This window comes from Pinus tabuliformis, chromosome X (genome assembly GCF_031772625.1).
Source record: "Pinus tabuliformis cultivar Carrire ecotype Pingquan chromosome X, CPIR1, whole genome shotgun sequence".
NCBI classification, from domain to species: domain Eukaryota; kingdom Viridiplantae; phylum Streptophyta; class Pinopsida; order Pinales; family Pinaceae; genus Pinus; species Pinus tabuliformis.
This window is the reverse complement of record NC_142308.1, coordinates 344057042-344080262: the sequence shown is the minus strand read 5'-3', so window position 1 is coordinate 344080262 and position 23221 is coordinate 344057042. Positions and strand designations below refer to the sequence as shown.

The following is a 23221-nucleotide window of genomic DNA, read 5'->3' as shown; positions in this document are numbered from 1 at the left end:
GGTCTCCAAGAGAGAAGGTTATGTTGCCCAAAAGGCAAATTGGTGAATAAGATGACAGCAATGTATTCCAGCCCAATTCAGAGTATCTTCTTCGATTTTGTTAGGCCTCCTTTAAATGTCAAGCAAAGGTTGGGTAATGATAGCCAAACAATGCCTTTGTTATCACAATAGTTGCTATTGGCAAATGGGATCAGTCCATAGAGTTGCAGAGATACTAGTATCAATGGTTTACCTCGAATGGTTCTTGCAATTAAACATATGAAGGTCAAAAAGTCGTTATGTGGAGATGAAGAAGCTTAGAATGCTAGAATCGTTGCAGTAGAGATTCTTGAGACCTACTTGCATGGTACCAGGGTAGAGTAGATGGATTTTCTAGTACTTTGACAGCAAGAACTGCAATCAGAGTTTACATAATGAACAACAAAGATGAAAACTATATGAACCCTCAGTAGTTGAAGATTTAAGCACTGTTAAAGAGACTCTGAATGGTTTCTTTGGATTGCTACTATCTCACCATTCAAACCTATTCTCAGATCTTATTGTTGATCTTGACAAAGCTCTATAACTTTATATTTCCCAAACTAAATTTGGATGTGAACTCAAGTAAATTAGGTCTTTCAAGGACATGAGATTCTGATGCTGCTACAATGTATATTGATCAAGTTGCCACCGTTCAATCCAGCATGATTGAAGTTGCAGAAATGTTTATGCTCTTTATAGAGTTTGAAACCCTCGACTCTCTATTTTGTGTGATCTTCATCAACTCAAGTTTTCACTGTAGACTTCAACAAACCAAGAAATGTGCTCCAGTGAACAAACAAAAGTTGGAGGAACAAGAAGATGGATTAAAATGTTAGTTTTTGTAGCAGCGAATGTGTTCAAGCCACAAAATTTTGTGGAGAGGCTAGAGGCTAGAGGATCTCCAAAACCCAGAAATCGTTTCTGGAAATTCCACCTGAAAATGAATTAATTAGATTATTAGTCGTATTTTTTAATATTTCTTAAGTCTAAACTTAGAGAATATGTCAAATTAATCAGAATTAATTAAGTTAATCGACTTCAAGTTAATCCTAGCTATCAACTAAGATATAATCTTAATTGTTGAAGTCTCAACAGAGGATTATAAGAAGTCGATGGGGCTTGGAGAAATCACTTGAGCAAATCGATTTCCTTAGTAGCAACGTTCAATTGCCAGAGAAAGAGCCAGAGAAATCGAAACAGTGAGAGAGGGGCAGGGGTAGTGAAGCCCAAGGAAAATTTCCTAACCCAGTGAATGCATTTGCAGAGAGGCAGAGAAGCCATAGTGAGGTTGACACAGAGCAGCGGAGTAGCCTCTAGAGGCAAAGTCAATTTGCTAGGGAGAAGCAAAATTCCAGTGTGGGAAGATGGGCAGAGGTTCCAGAGGCCGGGAGAGATGTTATCACAAACAGCAACTGGTCAAACGGCTTGAGAAGTAGTTCCAAACTGAGAGCAACAACAACTGCGCTAGGATGATACAGTGACTGCGCAGACGCAGTTTGGACAACTCAATTTGAGCTAAGGCTAGAGCCTGAATTTGCCAGTGGAGTGAGGAAATTCCTCAGTAGATTTTTCTTGCCAATTTTTCTCTGTAGGATTGCTAGTTTTGGCATCGAGTTGTACTCAGATTATTTCACTGTTGCATAATAATAAAACCCTAAGTTATCACACCAATTTTCCCGAGTTGGGTTTTTCCAGGGACATTGGTCCAAAAAGTAACTGTTATTTTATGTGTGCGCTAGTAGTTCTTCCAGTGTTTATTTCTTCCACAGTTTATTTGTGTAGGTTGCAATGTGATTGATTCAGTATTTGTTGTAGCACACAGTAAATAAGTTGTTAAGAATTAATTTAACACTTAGGAGAATTGTTTTAATTGTTGCAATAGGAATCGAGTTTTCGATTTCTTACATGGTATCGGAGCACAAATGATCAACTGGAGAGCTCAGTAGTGAATGAAGAGGGAGATATGTTGTTCATTGAGGAGCAGCAGTTCGAAACTCTAGAGGCAGTGCAGTGATCTTGGCCAAGAGGTCAAATTCTTGAGGAGAAATCGATTTTTCTGAAAGGGAAAGAAAAAATTCAATCTCTCCAGATCAAGGGTTTGTAAAGGCTATGGGAGCAGCGAGTATTTTTTCGCAAAGCATATCTCTAATTGGATGCAGCATTTTTGCAGCAGTTGCTAGAGCAGAACTAGCATCGGGAGGAAGAAAAACACACAGAGGGAAAATTTTCTTCAAGGAACTTCTAGTCTCAAGAAGTTCAAACTCCCCGACAGAGTAGCAACAGCGGCCAAGTAACAGCGGCAGCCAAGTAGCAGTTGCGGCCAAGTAGCAATAGCAGTCGAGTAACAGTAGCTGAGAGACGACCTAGTAGCAATCGCTAAGCAGAAAGGGAAGACAATATTTTCAACATCATATGAGATGGCCACTGTCGGACTTCAAGATCAGGACAAGTTGGATGATGCTTCCAACTATGTCATCTAGAAAGAAAGGGTGTCCTTCCTTCTGGATGAATATGGCATGAAGCCATATATTGATGTAGTGATAGCTACCCCCACGGATGCATATCAGCTAAAGGAATACCGAAATGAGATGGCGAGGGCAAAGAGATCGATCCTAGACGGTGTCCAATATCATGTTGTATCGCACATAGTAGCCAAGGGAACAACCAAGGAGATGTGGGATACACTTTCCACGCTTTACCAAGGCACTAACAAGCAGCAAAAGATGTACTCAGAGGAGAAATTGAAATGCACCAAGATGCAAAAAGGGGAAGCACAAACCCCTATCTCACCAACAGTGTCTCAGAGGAGTGGCAGGTATTTGTCCTTAGTATCTTGGGCAGAAAAACTTTGCGAAGTTGGGACAAAATGTGGGTCGATTTGCAACAGGAGGAGTTGAGACGAGCTTTATTGAAGAGCTCAATCAGTGGCAGCGACAGCAGATCGAAGCAGGTGAAGGAGGGAATATGGCCCTCACATCAAAGGGTCTCAATCAAGGACAAGGGGAGTAGAGAAAGAAGGACTTGTCAAAGGTCAAGTGCTTCAGATGTGGTGAGTTTGGTCACTACAGCACCCAGTGTCCTCTAAAAAAGAAGGACAAGGAGGAAAAGCAAGACCAATAGGTAGCCCCAGCAGAGATTGATAGGCCTTCCTCCAAGCTAGAGGAAGACTTCACCATGTTTGTTGACATACCCCCAGGAGTCAAGTGGGGTGACTTCGTGTTTAGGCCTTAGAGTGTCACAGATGGACAAGATTCTTGAGGAGGTCCACCTCTTGAATCGGTACCTTGCTACAAGAGCCCACAGTATTCAGTAAAAGGATGGATCAGTGACAGTAGATGCAGTCAGATGCCAGAGTGATAGATATAGAGTCTAGTTGCAGTCAGATGTTGGGGAGTGCAATGCAGAGTTGGCAACAGTACAGTTGGCATAGTGCAAAGTCAGCAGCAGCCCGGATTCTTCAGTAATAGTACAAATGCTAGCAAGCAGTCATAGACTCAGCTGACAGATGCACCATACTGATCACAGTTGATTCAGTGTTTAGAGTTTTTTTCAGTTGCAAATGTTGCAGTTACAGTAGTAACAGATGGAGAGGTAGTTGCAGTGCAGATGCAGTGTTGGTAGCAGTTCAACAGGGTTAGCAGTAGCACAGATGTATCACATATCAAAGTTGTGCACTGGTTAGTGGGCAGTAGCAACCAAACATCAGCAGCATGACAGGAGATTATGCAGAGACGGGGTGTTGCTACAAAAGACAACAGCACTAGAACACATTCTTCGCTAAAAGGGATTGTTAGTTTTTGTAGCATCGGATGTGTTCTAGCCATGAAATTTTGTTGAGAGGCTAGAATACAGGAGATCTCCAAAACCAAAAAATCGTTTCTGGAAATTCCACCTAGAAATGACTTAATTAGATTATTAGTCATTTTGTTTAAATATTCCCTAAATCTAAACTAGGGAATATGACTAATTAATCAAAATTGATTAAATTATGGTGTGAATGTTCTAGAGACTCACACGAATCAACTTCAAGGTAATCCTAGCCATTGATTATGATCTAATCTTGGTCGTTGAAGTCTCAATAAAGAATTATAAGAACAAGTCAATGGCGCTTGTAGAAATCACTTGAGCAGATCGATTTTCTAAGTAGCAACATTCAAACTTAGGGAATATGACTAATTAATCAAAATAGATTAAATTATGGTGTGAATGTTCTAGAGACTCACGCAAATCAACTTCAAGGCAACCCTAGCCATCGATTATGATCTAATATTTGTCGTTGAAGTCTCAATAAAGAATTATAAAAACAAGTCGATGGCGCTTGGAGAAATCACTTGAGGAGATCGATTTTCTAAGTAGCAACATTCAGTTCCCAGAGAGAGCCAGAGAAAACAAAGCAGTGAGAGAGGGGCAGGGACAGTGAAGCCAAAGGAAGATTTCCTGATCCGGTGAGTGCATTTGCAGAGGCAGATAATCCACAATGAGGCTGACGCAAAGTAGCACAGTAGCCTCAAGAGGCAAAGTTGATTTGCGGGGGAGAAGAAATATTTCACTGCCAGAAGTTGGGCAGAGGTTCCAAAGGTCGGGAGAGACATTTTCCCAAATAGCAGCTGGTCAGATGGCTTGAGAAGAATTGGTTCCAAGCTGAGAGCAACAGCAGCAACAGTGCTAGGGTGACACAGTAACTGCGCAGAGGCAATTTGTACGGCTCAATTTGAGTTGAGGTTAGAGCACGGATTTCCCTATGGAGTGAAGAAATTCTTCACTAGATTTTTCTTGCCAAATTTTCTCTGTAGGGTTTTCATTTTCAGCATCCAATTGTACTCGGACTATTTCACTGCTGCATTATAATAAAACCCTCAGCTGCTGCACCGATTTTCCCGAGTTGGGTTTTTCCGATGACATTGGTCCAAAAATAACTAGGTTATCTTATGTTTATATCCAGTTGCTGCAATAGGAATCGGGTTTCCTATTTCTCACATAAAACTGACTCTTATGGATAAGCCACACCCTAAGCGAAATGAAGAAAGCAAAAACTTCTTCTTTGTCAAGGGTCAGTTAAGAAATCCATTGGTTACAGCCCAGTAGCCATAAAATTTGATATCTGAAAGTTTTGAGCAGCAATTGGGTTTACCAAAGGAAAGCACATTCGGCACTTTCAAGAAGTTTGTTAAGATCAAATAATTGGTTTTTGAGTGTAACTCTTTCCAGTGATGGCATAGCAGTGGACTTGTCAGTGAATCATTGAAGTTTATATTTGGGATCAAGATTATAAACATGCTAAAAGTGGCAAGGAAAGTCTGAAGACAAAATTGGTGTATTCATGTAGGTGTCACAATTTTTATGAGAACACCATTCGCATGAAAGACTATAGAGTCAAAAGGGAATGTCAGAAATTATGCAAAAGGTAGTAATCGTGCCCCAATCAAGAGGCTTACAAACTTCAGATTTTCCATCCCTTAGAATGGTTCACATTCTAACAACTGGAGAACTTTGGCAGAGTTGATCGTGTGTGAATTGGTCTTTCAAAAACAATAATTATTTTCGACTATCAGGCAGGAGCTTTTCAATGGCAGTCAGAAACAGAAGTGCATGCTTATTGTCATCAAGAAGCTGTTAAGGCATTATCTGCTTTAGATTTTGCTTTAAGGAAGTAATGAGACAAAATGATGACAATGGTCACGTTCTAGAGAAACCACATACTAATATTTGCATCTCCGCTGAAAAGAAACATTCAGTATTTACAAAATACTATAACTGAAGCCAGATGTCTAATCATCAATGTCATTAAACATTTGCCTCCTTTGTATTGACTGTAGGCCTTCTTGTCCTTCAGAGTCCAATAAACTTGCCAGGCCTGTCGAATTTTCTGCAGAACCAACCCTTGCCTTCATGGTGCTGGGAACTGAGGGCTTTAATCTGGGTATGGACATTGAATGTAAAGGGGTCGAACTTCCTGTAGCAACTTCCCGTAATACAGCCGAAACAGTTTGGGCAGCAGCAACATCTGCCACTGCAGAAGCAATCTTATGCCTCCTCGATACAGAAATGTTATTGGGGGAAAGCACAGTTTCTTTTGCAGACCTTAAGACATTTGAAGTGCACCCTACCTGGCCCCTGCTTGAAGCTACCCGAGGAGTCCTCATAGGCACTTCAGGTGTTCTTAAATTGTGACCAGAAGTCTGATCCAACCACTTGACCTTGCCAGTCAGAGACTTTTCCACCACTGGAGAGAAGAAAGTTTTCCTCTTCATCGCAGATGTCTTAACAGTCTTGTGAGCGTCATGGATATCAGCATTTTCTTTGTCTTTGTTGCTTCCTTTCTTAACTCTGTTGACAGATGCAGGAGTCTTGGGAGGCCGTTCTGAATGAACACTGCCATTATTTTGGGAAGTTGTTGGTAAATTGCCTCCCAGATTGTCATTCTTTTTGGCAGGCACATTATGAGGGGCAGAATCTTGCACTGTTACAACTGCCTCTGCCACTTTCGATTTGGTTTTCATAGCTTCATATTTCTGAATATCATACAGAAGTTCCTTCTGAAGCTGTTTGTCTGCTACCAGTATTTCATCTATTTCACTCTTGTACTCTTTTAGAAGCATACGTAAGCAGTCCATTAAGCAGCCTGTCAAATGACTGTTCTTGCTCTCAAGCAACCTGGAATAGCATAGGCCAGTGAGACTCAAAATTATAGCAATTAACAATATCAAAATAAAGTGACTTGCACATCTCCCTCGAAGAGAAAAAGGAAAATGACATGGTAACAACAATAGTAAGTTGATAACTGTGCTCAAATTTAGCAAAGAGATGGCAGGAGACATCATAGTGAAATCTTTCTTCGATACCTTTTGAGTTCTATAAAAATTGGGATAGCATTTTGGATCAAATTTTTCTTTGCAATCTGAGTTACAACTCGCCCTTTTGATGCCGCAAAAGCTGCTGCTCCACTTTCTTCTTCCAGCTCCATATTCTCAGCTACCCCTGCAGCTGTTCGATTGGCTTGAATGCGTATCTCCTTGCATGCTAGTATTTGCAGTGCATCCTAACACCAATGATTTTCAAGACAAATATTTGACGAAATATAAGCGAATGGATAACATTTCATTACTATTCCAAACACAAAGTAGTAAAACACAAACATACCTGCAATACACACTGTGAAGCGAAATCATCAAGATCAAGCAAACCATCAGCTGCAGAAGCAAGTATTTCTGCACAGAGCTTAGCTGAAGTTGCCAATAGGTGCTCAGGTTGCATTTGCTTTAATAAGGATACATAGATATGCATGCGCTTTAAACAAACTGCTTCATTATTACCTCTGCCAACATAAACAAAACAGATAAGATATACCTACATGCCAAACTTCTTCCAAATTTTTATTTTAACCACAATATTCACATCAAGTGTTTATGTTAGTACTATACTTTCTCATAATTCGTAGAAAATAATGAATCACCTTAATGAAAATAGATGGCGTTCAACCTCTGAAGTTTGTAATGCCTCAATGTGACTGGCATGTACATGGCAATCATTCAATATAAAGATGGCTTCCACAAAGCTGTTATAAGCCAATAGTGGTGCCTTTGCTGTAAGATGAAGTGCAGTTAGCAGTTTTCATTTGCAACCACAAAGGGATTCTTAAGCAATCAAGCATTTAGTAAATAGATGCTACAACTTTTCATCATATTCTCATAAAATGCCTCACTTTTCAGGATGCTTCCAAAAAGGAAGTCTGCCAACTGGCGGATCTTTTCAGATTCATCAACTAGAGCTAATAGGAAACGATGAAACAGCATCCCCTTCCACTTGACATAGTCCCTCTGTAACATAGACACAATAATTATGGATAGTCAAACATTAGCAATGTGATACAAAAGATTTATATCTTACAAGATTAAATGAATTTTCTAGATCAGTTGTCGGCAATTTCAGATTCATCAACAAGAGCTAACAGAAAATGATGGAACATCATCCCCTTCCACTTGACATAACCTCTTTGTAATATTCACACAATAATTATGAATAGTCGAAAGTTAGTGATACAGGATTTAAGTATCAGCATCCAACAGATTGAAATTTCTAGACTGGTTATAAGCTCACGTAATTGGTATCTTTCACATCTAAGACCATAGTCATTCTTCTAATTAATAAGCTATAAAATATTTTTACCAAGACAGACATACCTGCAATAATCTGGCAAGAAGTATAAATGCTTGCCTCCTTACAATCTCACAAGAATCACGAAGAGATTTTGTTAATTTGGCAATGCAGCTGTTACAGTAATGAAATCACCATTAGCCATGGGGAAAACAAAATAATCAGTAAACTACAAAGCAGTAGAAAGTGTCACAAACATCAAGTATCAACTGCACACATCATAACAACAACCATTACAACCACTTGCAAAGTGATCATGAGAATATCTGGCCCATTGTCATGGTCTGTAGAAGCATATGTACATTCCTAATCTTAAACAAAGATTTGTAGATAGGTACAACAATAAATAATCACACATAACCAGAGATGGAGTTCTCAGCAAGCAATTGTGCAGGGGGAGTCCATCAATGAATTTGCAACTTACTCAATAATCCCCTTGGCAATAAATTAAATGACAATAATCTATTACGTTAAACGTACAAAATATTAGGTGTAATTAGTTAATATAGTGCATTTACCAGTTAACATCTCTACTTGAAAGAATCCCAGATTCTTATCCTTGACAGTTCTCATTGTTACTAGCAAGTTCACTCCTAGGTTGTCACTCTCTATTCTTTCTTTGTTTGCAAACAATTATGCTCCTGTTACAGCTCAAATTGTGCATTAGAATGGTAAAAGCTCCAACCCACACTGTACAATCCAAGTGGAACTTCGATAGGTCACCCATTGTCACCTCAGGGACCTACCTCCACCACTTTAGGCCGGCTCTTCTCCAGCTCAAGGTGACTTCCCTAACAATCACTATGGTTAAGCAACAAGGAGCAAGGTGATATCACAATTAATCCTAGTGATAGAGTTGAATTTAAGAGGAAAGAAGGTGTTGGTGATGGAGAAAAGTGAAGATCAGTGCCAATATTCAAGGGTGATGGAGTCAAGGGAATATCAATGACAAGAGAATATCAAGAAGAATGACCCTCCTTTTGTCAATTACTCAAAATAATCGATCAAAGGAGAGACTAGTATCTATGGATGGGCAATCTCCCAACCAATCAAGGTAAACCTATAAAGTCAAAAACCCACTAGAGAGAATTCCTCAATAGGATTGCCCTCAACCCAAGAATCGACTATGCCATGACACCAATAAAGGGGATATGAAGACCTATGTCATTGGCATCCCTATTCACATAACAATGCTGCCCCTCAATGGATCGATCTCACTATGCTTTGTGGTAATCTTAAATCACTTACAAATTCAAACCCTTAAAACACTGCAAAGGGAACCAAGAAAGTGTTGAAATAAGCAAGAAAAGTGATTCCTTGATTTATGCCTTAATTCAAGGAGTCAAAGTCATGTTCCTTTTTGTGCATGGTTGAGTTCCTAAAATGTAGGAGTTTCCCTAAAAATTAAGAGTGCATGAGGCAGTTAACTGATGTGTTGAAGTTGAAGGTCGAGTTTTTGATCTTCTAGTGTGAGTTAAATTGGGAACTGAAAGCTCAAGTGGAGTTAGCCTCCTAAGTTTTAGGAGGATCCAATTAACTAGTTCTATTAACTTTTGTTAACTAGAAAAGCTCCAATTTAATTCCTTGACTAGTAAAGTCATTAATTTTAACCATTCGAATTGTCTATTAGAAGGAGGAACAAAGACACAAGTTTAATCATTGTTTTGGTGAGCACCAGTTGGTGGGACCAAGCAATAGGAAGCACAAATTTGTGTGTGCAGCTTGTGAGAGGAAGAGTGTGCAAGAGAAGATTTTGCACAGACTGGTAGAGGACAGCAAAGATCACCAGTCTTGCAAGGGTTTCAAGCCTGGTTCAAGGCAGGAACACTAGGTTGTTTTCAGATTGACACAGTTGTTTTGTAAGAGATCAATTGCTCAGTTTCTCTATCAATACAATTCTCATCAAGCAAATGGTTTTTCCCAGTTGGGTTCCATAGTATAAAAAATTGTGCCTTGAATTATGTGACTTGCTTTATTTATGTTCCTAATTCCGCTGCAAATTGAGTAGAGAAACTGTGTTTGTAAGAAAAAAAAGTGTTTTCAGATTTGTTTTTATAAGCATATCAAAATTTCATGGATTTTCTACATGGTACCAGAGCTCTTTGTTAGGATATTCCAGCACATAGGAAATAGTTAAGTATAACTTGGTCTCATGTAGAGTTAGGTAAAGTGTGTTTCTTTACTATGTACTTTTGTAACTTACAATCCGACGGTCACGATATGTTCTAGACATGAAGTGATCTAATGGTTCATTCTCTCCTCAGTATTATCGACATTTGATCGGTGCCTTAACACCTGATTGATCCATGATCTCTATTTAAAGAGAGCATGGAGGGTCATTTGTAGGGTGATCGTTCATGAAAGAAGCTTACGTAAAAAACACTTGATCGGTGCCTTAACACCTGATTGGTCCATGATCTCTATTTAAAGAGAGAATGGAGGGTCATTTGTAGGGTGATCGTTCATGAAAGAAGCTTATGTAAAATAAATAAATAAATAAAAATCTTTTATTAATAAATTCCCTTAAGTGGTCGCGTTGGCTCAAGTCGTGGACTGTTTAACTTTTTTAGGGTTTTAACCACGTCAAGAATACTGGTGTATTGACTGTGATATGTTTGTGAGCAGTGTCCTTTGGTGTTCAATCAGAGGAACTTACCCTGTAAAATCCTACATGTTATCAGAGCTATTTGAGGGCCGCATCCGTTAGTGATCCAAATCTGAAGCCGGTACAAGTGCATGCGACTGTCGTTTCCTAGATCTACTATTTCTGACTGCTTTCAAGCCGAGAGGACTACTCTATTGTGTTAGGAGCATTTGTTCCAGGGAGGAACCCCTTTCGTTTCAAAGGTTTCCGGTAGCCCTACCTACGTCATTTTTAAGATCTTGAGGTATGCAGTGTTTATTTGCAGTTTTAGTTATTCATCTCTCTATTTATTTCAGTTTATTTAGCTCTCTGCTTTTTATTGCCAGATCTATACCTTTGATTTCTGTGTATCATTTTTGCCCTGCAACTCTGTGCGATCTGGGCAAATCAGAAACAGAAAGGAAGGATTTTTTTCATTCGTATGCTCTTTTCTACCACACCTTAGTGTGATCTCAAAAAATCAAAAACATTGAGGAAAACATTTAGTTTATGGCAAAAGCTAACTTCAAGCCATAAGGTTTGGTTTTTTGTATGTCTATGTTGGGTTGTGTGGTTTTTCGTTTTGTAGGCAAAAGAGATTTTCAAGTAAGCACGCACCCCAAAGCTTCAGTGACTACAAAAAACCCTTCCTCTTTTGGAAAAATTACTAACCTTTTAAACTAGCTCACTTGGTCCAAAGTTACTTTATGAGAATAGAGCTCTTGAGTTCAAGTCTTTCTTTTTGTTGAGTTACTTTTTCAAAAAGCACATGTAATTTATGTTTTAAAGTTACTTTATGTAAAAATGTTCTCACCCATTATAAAAAGTGAGTCACTTATAATTCCAAAGTCTCTTTATCTTTTATTTAAGTTACAATTTAGTGGGTAACTCATAAAGTACCATTGTAAAAGTGACTTTCACTTATTTATAAAAGTGGGTCACATATAAATTTAAATAACAAAGAAAAACAAAAAACAAAAACAAAAAATTAATAAAATAAACAAAATAAAATGATGTGAGCTAGTTAGATAAGTTTGGGGGGGGGGGGGCGTGGGAAAGGGGATTTTTTTTAAAATATAACATTATCATTCACTTCCGCACATTCACGCACTTCGTCGTCATATTCAACAACTTTTCTTCAAAAAGCCATAACTTCTTCATCCGGAAGTCGTTTTCAGAGCCGTTTTTTAATCGGCTTAATTTTCAGAATCTTTCCATTAGAACACTTAGTTTCAGCATCTACAACTTCAGTTTCTGTTAAAAAGGAAAGTCCATGCCAAGTTATTCTTGACAGCACCAACTACTTCGAATGGTAGTCCTACATTGTGGATTTACTTAGAAGTAAAGGTCTTTACAGAAAAGCCTCAGGCCAAGAAACTAAACCTAAAGATGAAGATAAGGCAGTCAAATGGGAAAATAGGCAAGATCAAGCATGTGGGTTGATAGGGTTGTCTATTTTTCCAGACCTTAGATTCCATATCGCAGAACTTGATACCCCTAAGGAAGCAATGAAATAGCTCACTAAAGTTTTTGGAATTAAAAATGAAATTAGAGCCCATCAACTCGAAAATGAGATGCTTACATTGGACCCCAATAATTTTTCTTCCATTGAAGATTTTTTTGTCCAAGTTCAAGACCCTTACACTTCTCTTGGAAGGTACTAGGGTTAAGAAAGAAGATGGTAGCCTTATCTATTCCATTCTTACTAAGTTGGGACTAGCCTACTTTGTGTTTGTTTCCACCTTCCATTCTACTAGAGAAGCCTTTATTTCTCAAGGACAAGACTACAACTCCGCCTCTTTTGATGCCTTTTGTGATTCTTTAATAAGAGAACAAGAAAAACTCTTACATCTTGGTCTTCTTAATTGTTAAGATTAGATACCAGGGCAAAACTTCATGTGGGTCATCTTATTCATGGCTGACAATATTTTTATTAGATTCCTCTCGTCAAGAGGTGTAGGATTGATATAAAGATCATCCGATTCCGATAAGTCTTCATGGAGATATGAATTTATTTTGATATGGAATTATTATCAAGCCGACCTACAACTCATGTAGGCTCAGAAGCCCAACGGTCGCATCTATTCAAACACCAACGTTGTGTATAAATATAAGAGGACTTTTCCTCATTTGCACTCACTCTTCTCATCACATCTCTCTCTCTCTACTGCGCAGAAATGAGTCTCTTCTCTACTGCACAAAAATGGGTCTCTCTCTCACACATGTGAAGTCGGAACCTGAAGCTGCAACTGCAGATCCAAAGATTGACCTGCGTGGCCTAGAAGATCTCCTCGTTGGAACTGCGCTATAGGTCCATCTGGATCTCCTCTGAAAGCTGCAACTTTTGGTGGTGGAATGAAGTGAATCCGACGAACGGTTTGCAAGATATCGATTGCCCTAGTTTGAAGCCGGAAACTGCTGAAACTCAAGCTGCAACTGCAGAAGTAAAGATTGACCTGCGTGGCCTAGAAGATCTCCCCATCTGAACTGCGTTGTAGGTTCATCTGAACCTCCTCTGGAAGCCACAACTTTTGGTGGTGGAATGAAGTCAATCCGGCGGTCAATTTGTGAGATATCGTCTGCCCTAGTTTGATAATGAAGCCACTAATGCTCATGCTGCTGATCTAGGGTTTGCTACTGCTGATATGAATCAGATTTATTGTACTATTTCTCTCTGCTGAATTATTGAAGATAAAAGAAGATTTGATCAAACGGTTTCCCCACACATTGTGGGGTTTGTCCCTAGCTAGCCGCCACATCTTGTGTCTCTTGTCTTGGCTTGTTTTCTGTCGATCGTTTAATGTTCTATCTGCACTTTACTTTATGTACATGTGATTGCTAATCTGTGGAATATAATAAGAAAAAGAAGTAAATCGTTATAAGCATAGAACATACCATAACTTAACATGGTATCAAAGCTGAGGTGAAGACAAAGCCCGAGCAAGAGCAAGAGCAATCACCGAAAAGAAGATTGGCAAGGCTATCCTAAAAGAACTATGGGGTCCTCAACACTCTTTCCTGCCGAAGACAAGCTCTGTGAGAAAGATGACTATCACACATGGAAGATGTCTATCGATCTAACCCTAGAAGATCCAGGAGCGCTGGACCATGTAAGACGCAATATTGTTGAGCCTCCATCAAATGCATCTGATGCTGCATGGAACAAATGGAAAACCGAAGAAGTTAAAATAGAAGATCATCTGAGACTCTATTGACAAGCACTTGGTGGCCTACATCTCTGAACTAGACACCTCCAAGGAAATCTACGGTAGACTGGGAAATGGCACTCACGACTCTTAGAGGATTACCATCCCAATGGTACGTGTTCAGGACTACTCTTCTGAACTATAATGTAATTCCTGGTTTCGAGGAATTAATGGCTAGATGCATTCAAGAAGAAACAAGAGAAGAAGAGCAAGAAATGCCCATGCCTAAAGGTCCTCCTGCTACCTTTTCTTCTCATGCTAAGAAAAGAAATAATTCCGGGACTAAATCAAAAGGAAAGGCTGGACCTAAGGGTGGAAGAAAAGGACGATGTTACATCTGCGATAAAGCAGGTCACTATGCAAGGGAGTGCCTTGATAGAAAGGACTCACACCAGGACGATGATCAAAATCCCTCTGATGGCAAATTCAACAGCAAAGGTAAGAGGAGAGTTGGGGATCGAGGAAGAGGACAACCATTCACGAAGGCTAGAAAGTCAAGGATGTATTAAATGCACCTGACATCAAAAAGAACCTAGTGTCCATCTCGGCAATGGAAGACAAAGGCTAAAAGGTAACCTTCAGCAATGGCAAGGTATGTATATGGAAAAATAATGTTAAAGATGACTTTACTCTTGGGTTTAGTGTTGATTCATTATATCAGGTCGATGGAAGTCCGCTAGCTGTCATGTCTTCTGACACAACTCTTCAGTACGAACTTTGGCATTGGAGGTTTGCCCACCTTCATTACAAATCTCTACCCGATGTAAGACAGATGGTAACAGGGATGCCTGAATTCCAAGTAGAGAAAGAAGGTGCATGTCCGAGATGTGCCGAAGGAAAGCTCAAAACGAGACCATTCCCCTCAAGCCAAAGCAAGACCTCTGATATATTACAGTTGGTTCAGTCAGGCATATCTCAAGCTGGCATTAAGAGTGAGACTACTACACCACGTACTCCTGAGTAGAATGGTGTGGCGAGAAGGAAGAACCGCACGATTGTGGAAGTTGTCCGAACCATGCTACATGATCAAAGACTTCCGAAGTTTCTATGGGTTGAAACTACAAACACTGTCGTATATGTACAAAATCGATGCCCTCATCAAGCATTGGGTTCCAAGACTGCTGAAGAAAAGTTCACCGGTAATAAACCTGATGTTTCTCATTTTAGAATTTTTGGAAGCCCTGAATATTTTCATGTGCTGAAAGAGAAAAGAAATAAATTGGGTGCATCTAGAAAGAAGGGAATTTTCGTGGGCTATGGTGAAAATACTAAAGGCTATAGAATCTATGTAGCCGGTCAAAGGGAAGTCATAATTAGTCATGATGTCACCTTTGACGAAGATATGGCTCTCAGCAAGGTGAACAATCTTCCGACTTTGAGGGGCTCTCAAGAAGCCGACACGACGGAACCGAAAGAAAAGGATGATGAATCAATGCCTGATGTAGAAGAACCCATGGTTCCGATTGATCCTCCCCCACATGAGCCTTCCTCTTCTAGTATGAGGCCTTCATGGCTTAGGGGGCTACTTGATGATGCTGAAGGGCATGTTGCACCCCGAGGAACCTTTCGTGAAAGTAAGAAACCTAATGGGTATCAGGGATACTTGACCATCATGAGCACGATCATACAAAATAAGCCTTCATCATTCTCAGACGTCGTCAAGCATCAAGTATGGAAGGATGCTATGACCGAAGAATATGAGTCTATCATGAAGAATGATGTCTAGGAAGTAGTTCCCAGACCCCAGGACAAGACAGTGGTTACTTCCAAATGGCTTTACAAGATAAAGCATGCAGCAAATGGAAGTACAGAAAAGTATAAGGCTTGTTTTGTTGCTCGTGGTTTCTCCCAGAAGGAAGGTATAGACTATGATGTGATATTTGCACCTGTTGCTAGATATACGACCATCCGCTCGATCATAGCCCTTGCCGCTTCACAAGGATGGAACCTACATCAGATGGATGTCAAGACTGCGTTCTTACACGGCTCGATCAAAGAAGAGGTCTATGTGGAGCAACTCGAAGGATTTGAAATTTATGATCGAAAATCTCATGTACACAGGTTGAAGAAGGCTCTCTATGGGCTAAAGCAAGCACCCCGGCATGGTATGAGAGGATCAACAGCTACTTGATGAAGCTGGGATTCACTAGGAGTGAAGCCGATCCTAACCTTTACTTTAAGGTTGAAGATGACAAGCCTCTCATACTGGTGTTATATGTGGATGACCTCTTTCTAACAGGTGCAGACCCTCACATTCACAAATATAAGAGGGAGTTGGCTTCTGAATTTGAAATGAAGGACCAAGGACTTGAAGTATGGTAGAAGCCAAGGGAAATTTTCCTATCTCAAGGAAAATATGTGGTAAAGATATTGGAAAGATTTGGTATGATGGACTGCAAGCCTGTGACTACCTCGAGGATCTTAACTTTTAGAAGTTATATGGTAGTGATGTCAGACCAGATTTGGGAAATGCCTCTGAGTTTCAAAAACTCATTCGCGTTGATGTTCTTGGTGAACCTCCGTCCGAACATATGTTTTGCAGTTAGCACTGTGAGCTCATATTTGGTTGAGCCTCACTGCATTGATGCCAAGAATCTTCTAAGATATCTTCATGGCACAATTACTAATGGATTGAGATACCGAAATATGAAACTGCATGATTATTCGAATGTTGATTAGGCAGGTAGTGTGGAGGATCATTGGAGCACTTTTTAGTGTTGTTTCTCTTTGAATTATGCTTCGATATAATGGATGAGCAAGAAGAAAAAGTCAGTGGCCATAAGCACCATCGAGACCAAATACATATCTACGAGTATGATCTCGTATGAAGCTACCTGGTTGGGGAAGCTCTTCAGTGCGCTGTTTGAACACATATCATTGTGATTCTTTGTAACAACCAGAGGTGGAATTCGATTATTGAGGAATCCCGTATTCGTCGATTGCTCCAGCAGATAGACATCATCTGGGATATGGTAAGTCGATGAGCAAGGAGGCTCCATCGCATTAAGATGTTGTACAGGTCGATACACCTTGTCAAAGCCCAGAGGAAAGATCTAATCTGTGATTTTCCCAAACGACTTGGAGTCGTCAAGAAACCTTTATACAAGGGTCCTGCATGTTGCATACATTGAGCACTGGGAGCTCTGAGGGCTTGCGGTTCTTACTGGAGCAACATACGACCACAGGGTAACTCACCCTCCCCTAGTGGTGCGCACTGGAACAAGATGACTCGCTCTCTTGTGGGACAAGATGATTCGCTCTCTTGTGGAACAGGATAATTAACTCTCCTGTGTAGCAGGATTGATGTGTCCTCCTGTGAGGTCTGGATTGATGTGTTCTCCATGGCGATTGTAGCAGGATTGATGTGTTCCCCTGTGAGGACAAGATTGATTAGTTCTCCTGTCGAGGCATCCTACCCATGCAGTCTGGGACTCATGGGAAGTACCTCTCATCTTATCAATGAGCAGGGAAATGAAGTTAGGGACCATAGTAGTATCGATGGACGCATCGTTGTATCTACCGTACTCCCTACACTAGGATGACCTCCATTGATATGGGATCAGTGATACTGGACTGGGACCAGTGGTAGGAGTTGTACCATACTATGACGCTGACTTCGGGTCAGTTGAGACTGGTCTGGGACCAGTTGTACATACTCTGAGACTGACTTCGTGTCAGTGCAGTACTAGTCTGGGACCAGTGAGAGTGGTACATACTATGACGCTGACTTCGGGTCGATTGAGACCATAGTTCTAAAATTCGACCGATTCGAAACGGAAACGGCCGAGTTGATCCGTTTCAATGCCCAGAATTATGACTCGGTGGAGGAAACGGTTCAAGAGGCAGAGTCAGCCATGACTCGACCAACTCAACCGTTTCCGTATTGACTCGGCCGAGTCATAACCTACGGCCCATAACCCCATCAAAACAGCAATTTGTCATTTTTTAATGAAATTTTAAAGTGTTTGCTGATTGGTTTGGACTCCAAGGTGTTTTCTAAATTAGTTAAACGTTATTTGGGGTCCATTCCCCTCTCCTAGTATTGATATGCTATTCAAATTTCATGGTAATGTTAAATTCTTAAAGTAAAAGTGGCATCCTCCTTAATCTTCATTTTCATCCTTTCACTTAATTTTTTAACATTACCATGAAATGACTCGGGATGTTTGAGAGTGGTTCCGGCCTCATTGGATTTCATATGGAGAAAGTAGAATTTTAGATTTCATTCAAAATCCAACAAACTTATCAGTTTTTCAAGATTTTAGGATTGGAGGGTTGCAATGTTTCCATTGAATTTTGTCATGTATTAAAGTATGGAACTCATATTTAATCAAGAGCACCAATCCCTCTATGTACCTTGATGTTGGTGACATTGGTTGTCGAACTCCTCTAGGATTCGCTCCCAAACCAAGAGCTTCTGAAAATGTCACTCCCGCTCCCATTTTCGCTCTCGCTCCCCACTTTCGCTCCCGCTCCCAAGTAACATTGAGCCAGATGATGTTGGCAACTCTAGCAGTAGCCAGTAGTATTGGTCACAGACTTTTGTTGTAGAGGCCATTTATAGCCTCCTTGGTTATGTGTTTTTGTTTTGATCTCTATATCATCATCGTGTATGTATTAGACAGTGCACTGAGTGCCATTTTGATATAATTGATATATTCATGAGCCTACTTTGATCATATGTTGTCTTCTATCTATATTCTAATGCTGTGTGTTTGGAAACATGAATGAAAATCTTTAAAATTATGTGCTTTTATAAAAAATAAATATTTAATATATTTTTACAACGACCGAGTCATTGAAATCGAGCCGACCGAGTCGATACCGAGTCGGAGTCGGAGTCGGAGTCTACCCTCGGCCGAGTCGAAGTCGGAGTCGGAGTTTTAAAACATTGGTCGAGACTAGTCTGGGACCAATGCTACACTCTCTGAGACTGCGATATTGGTCTAGGACCAGTGGTAGGAGTTGTACCATACTATGACGCTAACTTCGGGTCGGTTGAGATGGGTCTGGGACTAGTGGTACATACTCCGAGACTGACTTCGTGTCAGTGCAGTACTGGTCTGGGACCAGTGAGAGTGATACATACTATGACGCTAACTTCGGGTCGGTTGAGACTAGTCTGGGACTAGTGGTACACTCTCTAAGACTGCGATACTGGTATGGGACCAGTGGTAGGAGTGGTACTTACTATGAAGCTGACTTCAGGTCGGCTGAGATTGGTCTGGGACCAATTGTACGCACTCTGAGACTGACTTTGAATCAGTGGAGGATGATACTGGTCTAGGACCAGTGGAGTTGTACTCACTATGACGCTGACTTCGGCTTGGTTGAGACTGGTCTAGGACCAGTGGTACATACTCTGAGACTGACTTTGAGTCAGTATGATACATCCTCGATCATTTCATCTTCTTCATAATTCGGACAAAAGCAGAGCAGAACAGAACAGAGCAAAACAATACCGATCAGTACAGAGCAGACCAAGACAAAGCAAAACAGGCAGAATAGAGCAGAGCAGGGCAAGGGTCAGGCTGTACAAGGCAGTGCATTTGATGGATGAATAGTAACGATCGATAGACAGATTGCAGATGAAGTTCTCCCTGGTTGAGAGGGAGTGTTAAAATTGGCAACTAGGGCAAAACTTCATGTGGGTCATCTTATTCATGGCTGATAATATTTTTATTAGATTCCTCTCGTCGAGAGGTGTAGGATTGATATAAAGATCATCCGATTCCGATAAGTATTCATGGAGATATGAATTTATTTTGATTATGGAATTATTATCAAGCCGACCTACAACTCATGTAGGCTCAGAAGCCCAACAATCGCATTTATTCAAACACCAACGTTGTGTATAAATATAAGAGGACTTTTCCTCATTTGCACACTCTTCTCATCACATTTCTCTCTCTACTGCGCAGAAATGAGTCTCTTCTCTACTGCACAGAGATGGGTCTCTCTCTCACACATGTGAAGCCGGAAGCTGTTGAACCTGAAGCTGCAACTGCAGATCCAGAGATTGACCTGCAAGGCCTAGAAGATCTCTTTGGAACTGCGTTGTGGGTCCATCTGGATCTCCTTTGAAAGCCGCAACTTTTGGTGGTGGAATGAAGTCAATCCAATGAACGGTTTGCAAGATATCGATTGCCCTAGTTTGAAGCTGGAAACTACTGAAACTGAAGCGGCAATTGCAGAAATAAAGATTGACCTGCGTGGCCTAGAAGATCTCCTCATCTGAACTGTGTTGTCGGTTCATCTGAACTTCCTCTGGAAGCCGCAACTTTTGGTGGTGGAATGAAGTCAATCCAACAGTCGGTTTGTGAGATATCGTCTGCCCTAATTTGATAATGAAGCCGCTAATGCTGATGTCCCTGATCTAGGGTTTGCTACTGCTGATATGAATCAGATTTATTGTACTATTTCTCTCTGTTGAATTATTGAAGATAAAAGAAGATTTGATAAAAGGGTTTCCCCACACATTGTGGGGTTTGTCCCTGGCTAGCCGCCACATCTTGTGTCCCTTGTCTTGGCTTGTTTTCTGTCAATCGTTTAATGTTCTATCTGCACTTTACTTTATGTACATGTGATTGCTAATCTGTGGAATATAATAAGAAAAAGAAGTAAATTGTTATAAGCATAGAACATACCATAACTTAACATTAATCTTGGAAACTCTTCTAAGAAAGCCTTAGCCGCCCAGCAACAACCAAATTCAAAGAATCATAAGAAGCAGTATCCTAAAAAAACTAGTCCTAAGCAATTTCAGTCTCAAACTGAAAAATCAATTCAAAGAAATGATAAGGCAAATAAAAACAAAGGGAAGAAGAATGATAAACATTGCAACTTTTGTAATCGAGATGGCCACTTAGAATCCAAATGCTTTAAGAAGATGGAAGCCTTGGAAGCAGCAATGAAGAAACATAACATCCATTTGGAGCAATCTTCAACTTCAACTTCATCTTCAGGAATAATAGTTTCTACATGTGGTTGTCAAGCATCTAAATCTGGTTATGCACTAAATGTATCTTCTTCCTCTCATTCTCATGAGCGGCTCATTGATTCTGGAGCTTCTTATCACATGGCAAAAAACAAAGCCATGTTTTCTTCTTTAAATGACTGTAACACCAAAAATATATATGTTGGTAATGATAGATCTCTTAGTGTTGTAGGGACTAGAACTGTTCATATTTGTACATCATTCAATCTTATCCCAAGTTGTTCTTAAGGGGGAATGTTAGGATATTCCGACAAATAGGAAATAGTCAAGTATAACTTGGTCTAGTGTAGAGTTAAGTAAAGTGTGTTTCTTTACTATGTACTTTTGTGACTTACAATCCGACGTTCATGATATGTTCTAGACATGAAGTGATCTGATGATTCATTCTCTCATCATATTACCGACACATGATCCGTGGCTTAACACCCGATTGGTCCATGATCTCTATTTAAAGAGCATGGAGGGTCATTTGTAGGGTGACCGTTCATGAAAGAAGCTTACGTAAATTTTCTTTCTTTTATTAATAAATTGCTTGAAGTGGTCCTGTTGGCTGAAGTCGTGGGTTGTTTCCCTCTTTGAGGGTTTTAACCACGTCAAGAATATTGGTGTATTGATCTATGATCTGTTTGTGAGCAACGTCCTTTGGTGTTCCATCTAAGTTACTTACCCTGTAAGTTCCTACACTCTTAGAACAGATTTAAGATCATCACAAGTGCATCACACAAGGAAAAGGAGGTATGTGGAAGCCGAGTCCCTTAGGTGTTGGACTGAAGTGAAAGGAGGTCGGGATAATGTTTCCTCTTGTGTTTCAAGACAACCAAGATTGGGCAGGCAATGGTCGTGTGAGAAGGTTGAAGTCTAGAAGGTTTTCTGTGCAGAATTTTTGGGCATATTCTCTTCAAAACAGGCCGCAATAGCTATGTGTCTCTTGGAAATACACTGAGCTCCTGTAATAGACATTTGGGAGGGTCATAAGGCCTCAAAAGAAGCTGCTACAGGAGCCAAGTAGAACCCAGGCACAGCACAGATGGAAAGGGTTCTAGAAGAAGGCTCGGCGCAAGTGTTGAAGGCAATAGAAGGCCGCAACTGCTACAACAGCCCTAACCAAGGCCAAATGTTGTTGGCACTTGTACATGCACAAGTCCAGAAGATTTGAGAAAGAAGTTGATCCTTCAGGTATGATATTCCCCCTTTCATGTATCATGTTGAAGTTAGGTTCGTAGAGGTCCTATTTGGCAAAAGTGGGCAGCTCGTGTACAGGTTGGAAGACTATTAGAGAGCTTCCAGAAGAAGCCCTAAATTCAGTCATTGTGGAGGACTACAAGACTGATAGGAGAGGCAAAATTATTTAAGCCTTAAGTACAGCTTCTTGTGAAGGATTACAAGGCTGGTAGTGGGCAGGTTTTAGAGAGCTCGTAGGGGAAGTGGCATGGCTTACCAAGGATTCAGAGCATATCACTGTCTAGAAGGAGCATCAAACGTCATAGCTTGGAAAAGGAGGATATGATAGAGTTGGAAGATAATGGTGTGGGAGAATTCGTGAAGCAGGTTATCCCACGACCAAAATATGCCCAACAATTGGACCAGCATAATAAGAATGATATCAAGGCAAAGAGGATCATTCTAGAAGGGGCCAAAGATCAAATAGTGCCTCATATCCATGAGAAGAAGACAGCGTATGAGATATACAAGACAATCCTAAAGTTGTATAAGAGTACCAGTGATACCAAGAAGCTTGCTCTTAAGGAGAGGTCGAGGAGTATACAGATGAGCAAGGATGAGCCTATCGTCCCATATCTGACAACGTTCACTCAGGTACGAATGAACTAGGTAGGGTGGGCGTGGTTGTATCTAATCATGATCTTGTGAGTTTTGCCTTACTTGGACTTCACAAGTCATGGAAAGGGTTCCAATATGCTATTACTGGGAGAGAGAACTTTCCAAATTGGGAAAGGTCTTGGACTCACTGCATGTAGGAAGAGATTTGAAGAGCAACCATAGAAGTGAGATCAGATATGGCAGAGGACGAGGAGAAATGTGCCCTGGCAGGCAAGAGTAGCAAGGCCAAGGGCAAGAAGGGCCCAAGAGAGATCGAGTCCAATCAAAAGGGAAGAAGGATGTAAGCAAGATCAAGTGCTTTCATTTCCATGAGTTTGGACACTATGCTTCTAAGTGTCTTGTTAAAAAGAAGGGGGTCGGGAAGGATCATGTTGTTGCATC

General features: G+C 40.5%; 1 protein-coding gene across 1 annotated transcript in view; it reads right to left on the bottom strand.

The window, feature by feature from the left end:
- Positions 1-5394: 5394 nt before the first annotated feature.
- Positions 5395-23221, bottom strand: part of LOC149139876 (binding protein) — a 104483-nt gene continuing 86656 nt past the window's right edge. The window contains exons 5-10 of the mRNA XM_089446493.1: positions 8202-8289; positions 7724-7838; positions 7475-7604; positions 7162-7336; positions 6864-7060; positions 5395-6675 (exon numbers count right to left, since the gene is read on the bottom strand). Of these exons, the coding sequence (XP_089302619.1) occupies positions 5790-6675; positions 6864-7060; positions 7162-7336; positions 7475-7604; positions 7724-7838; positions 8202-8289 (1591 nt within the window). The 3' untranslated portion in view covers positions 5395-5789. The remainder of the gene's footprint in view (positions 6676-6863; positions 7061-7161; positions 7337-7474; positions 7605-7723; positions 7839-8201; positions 8290-23221) is intronic.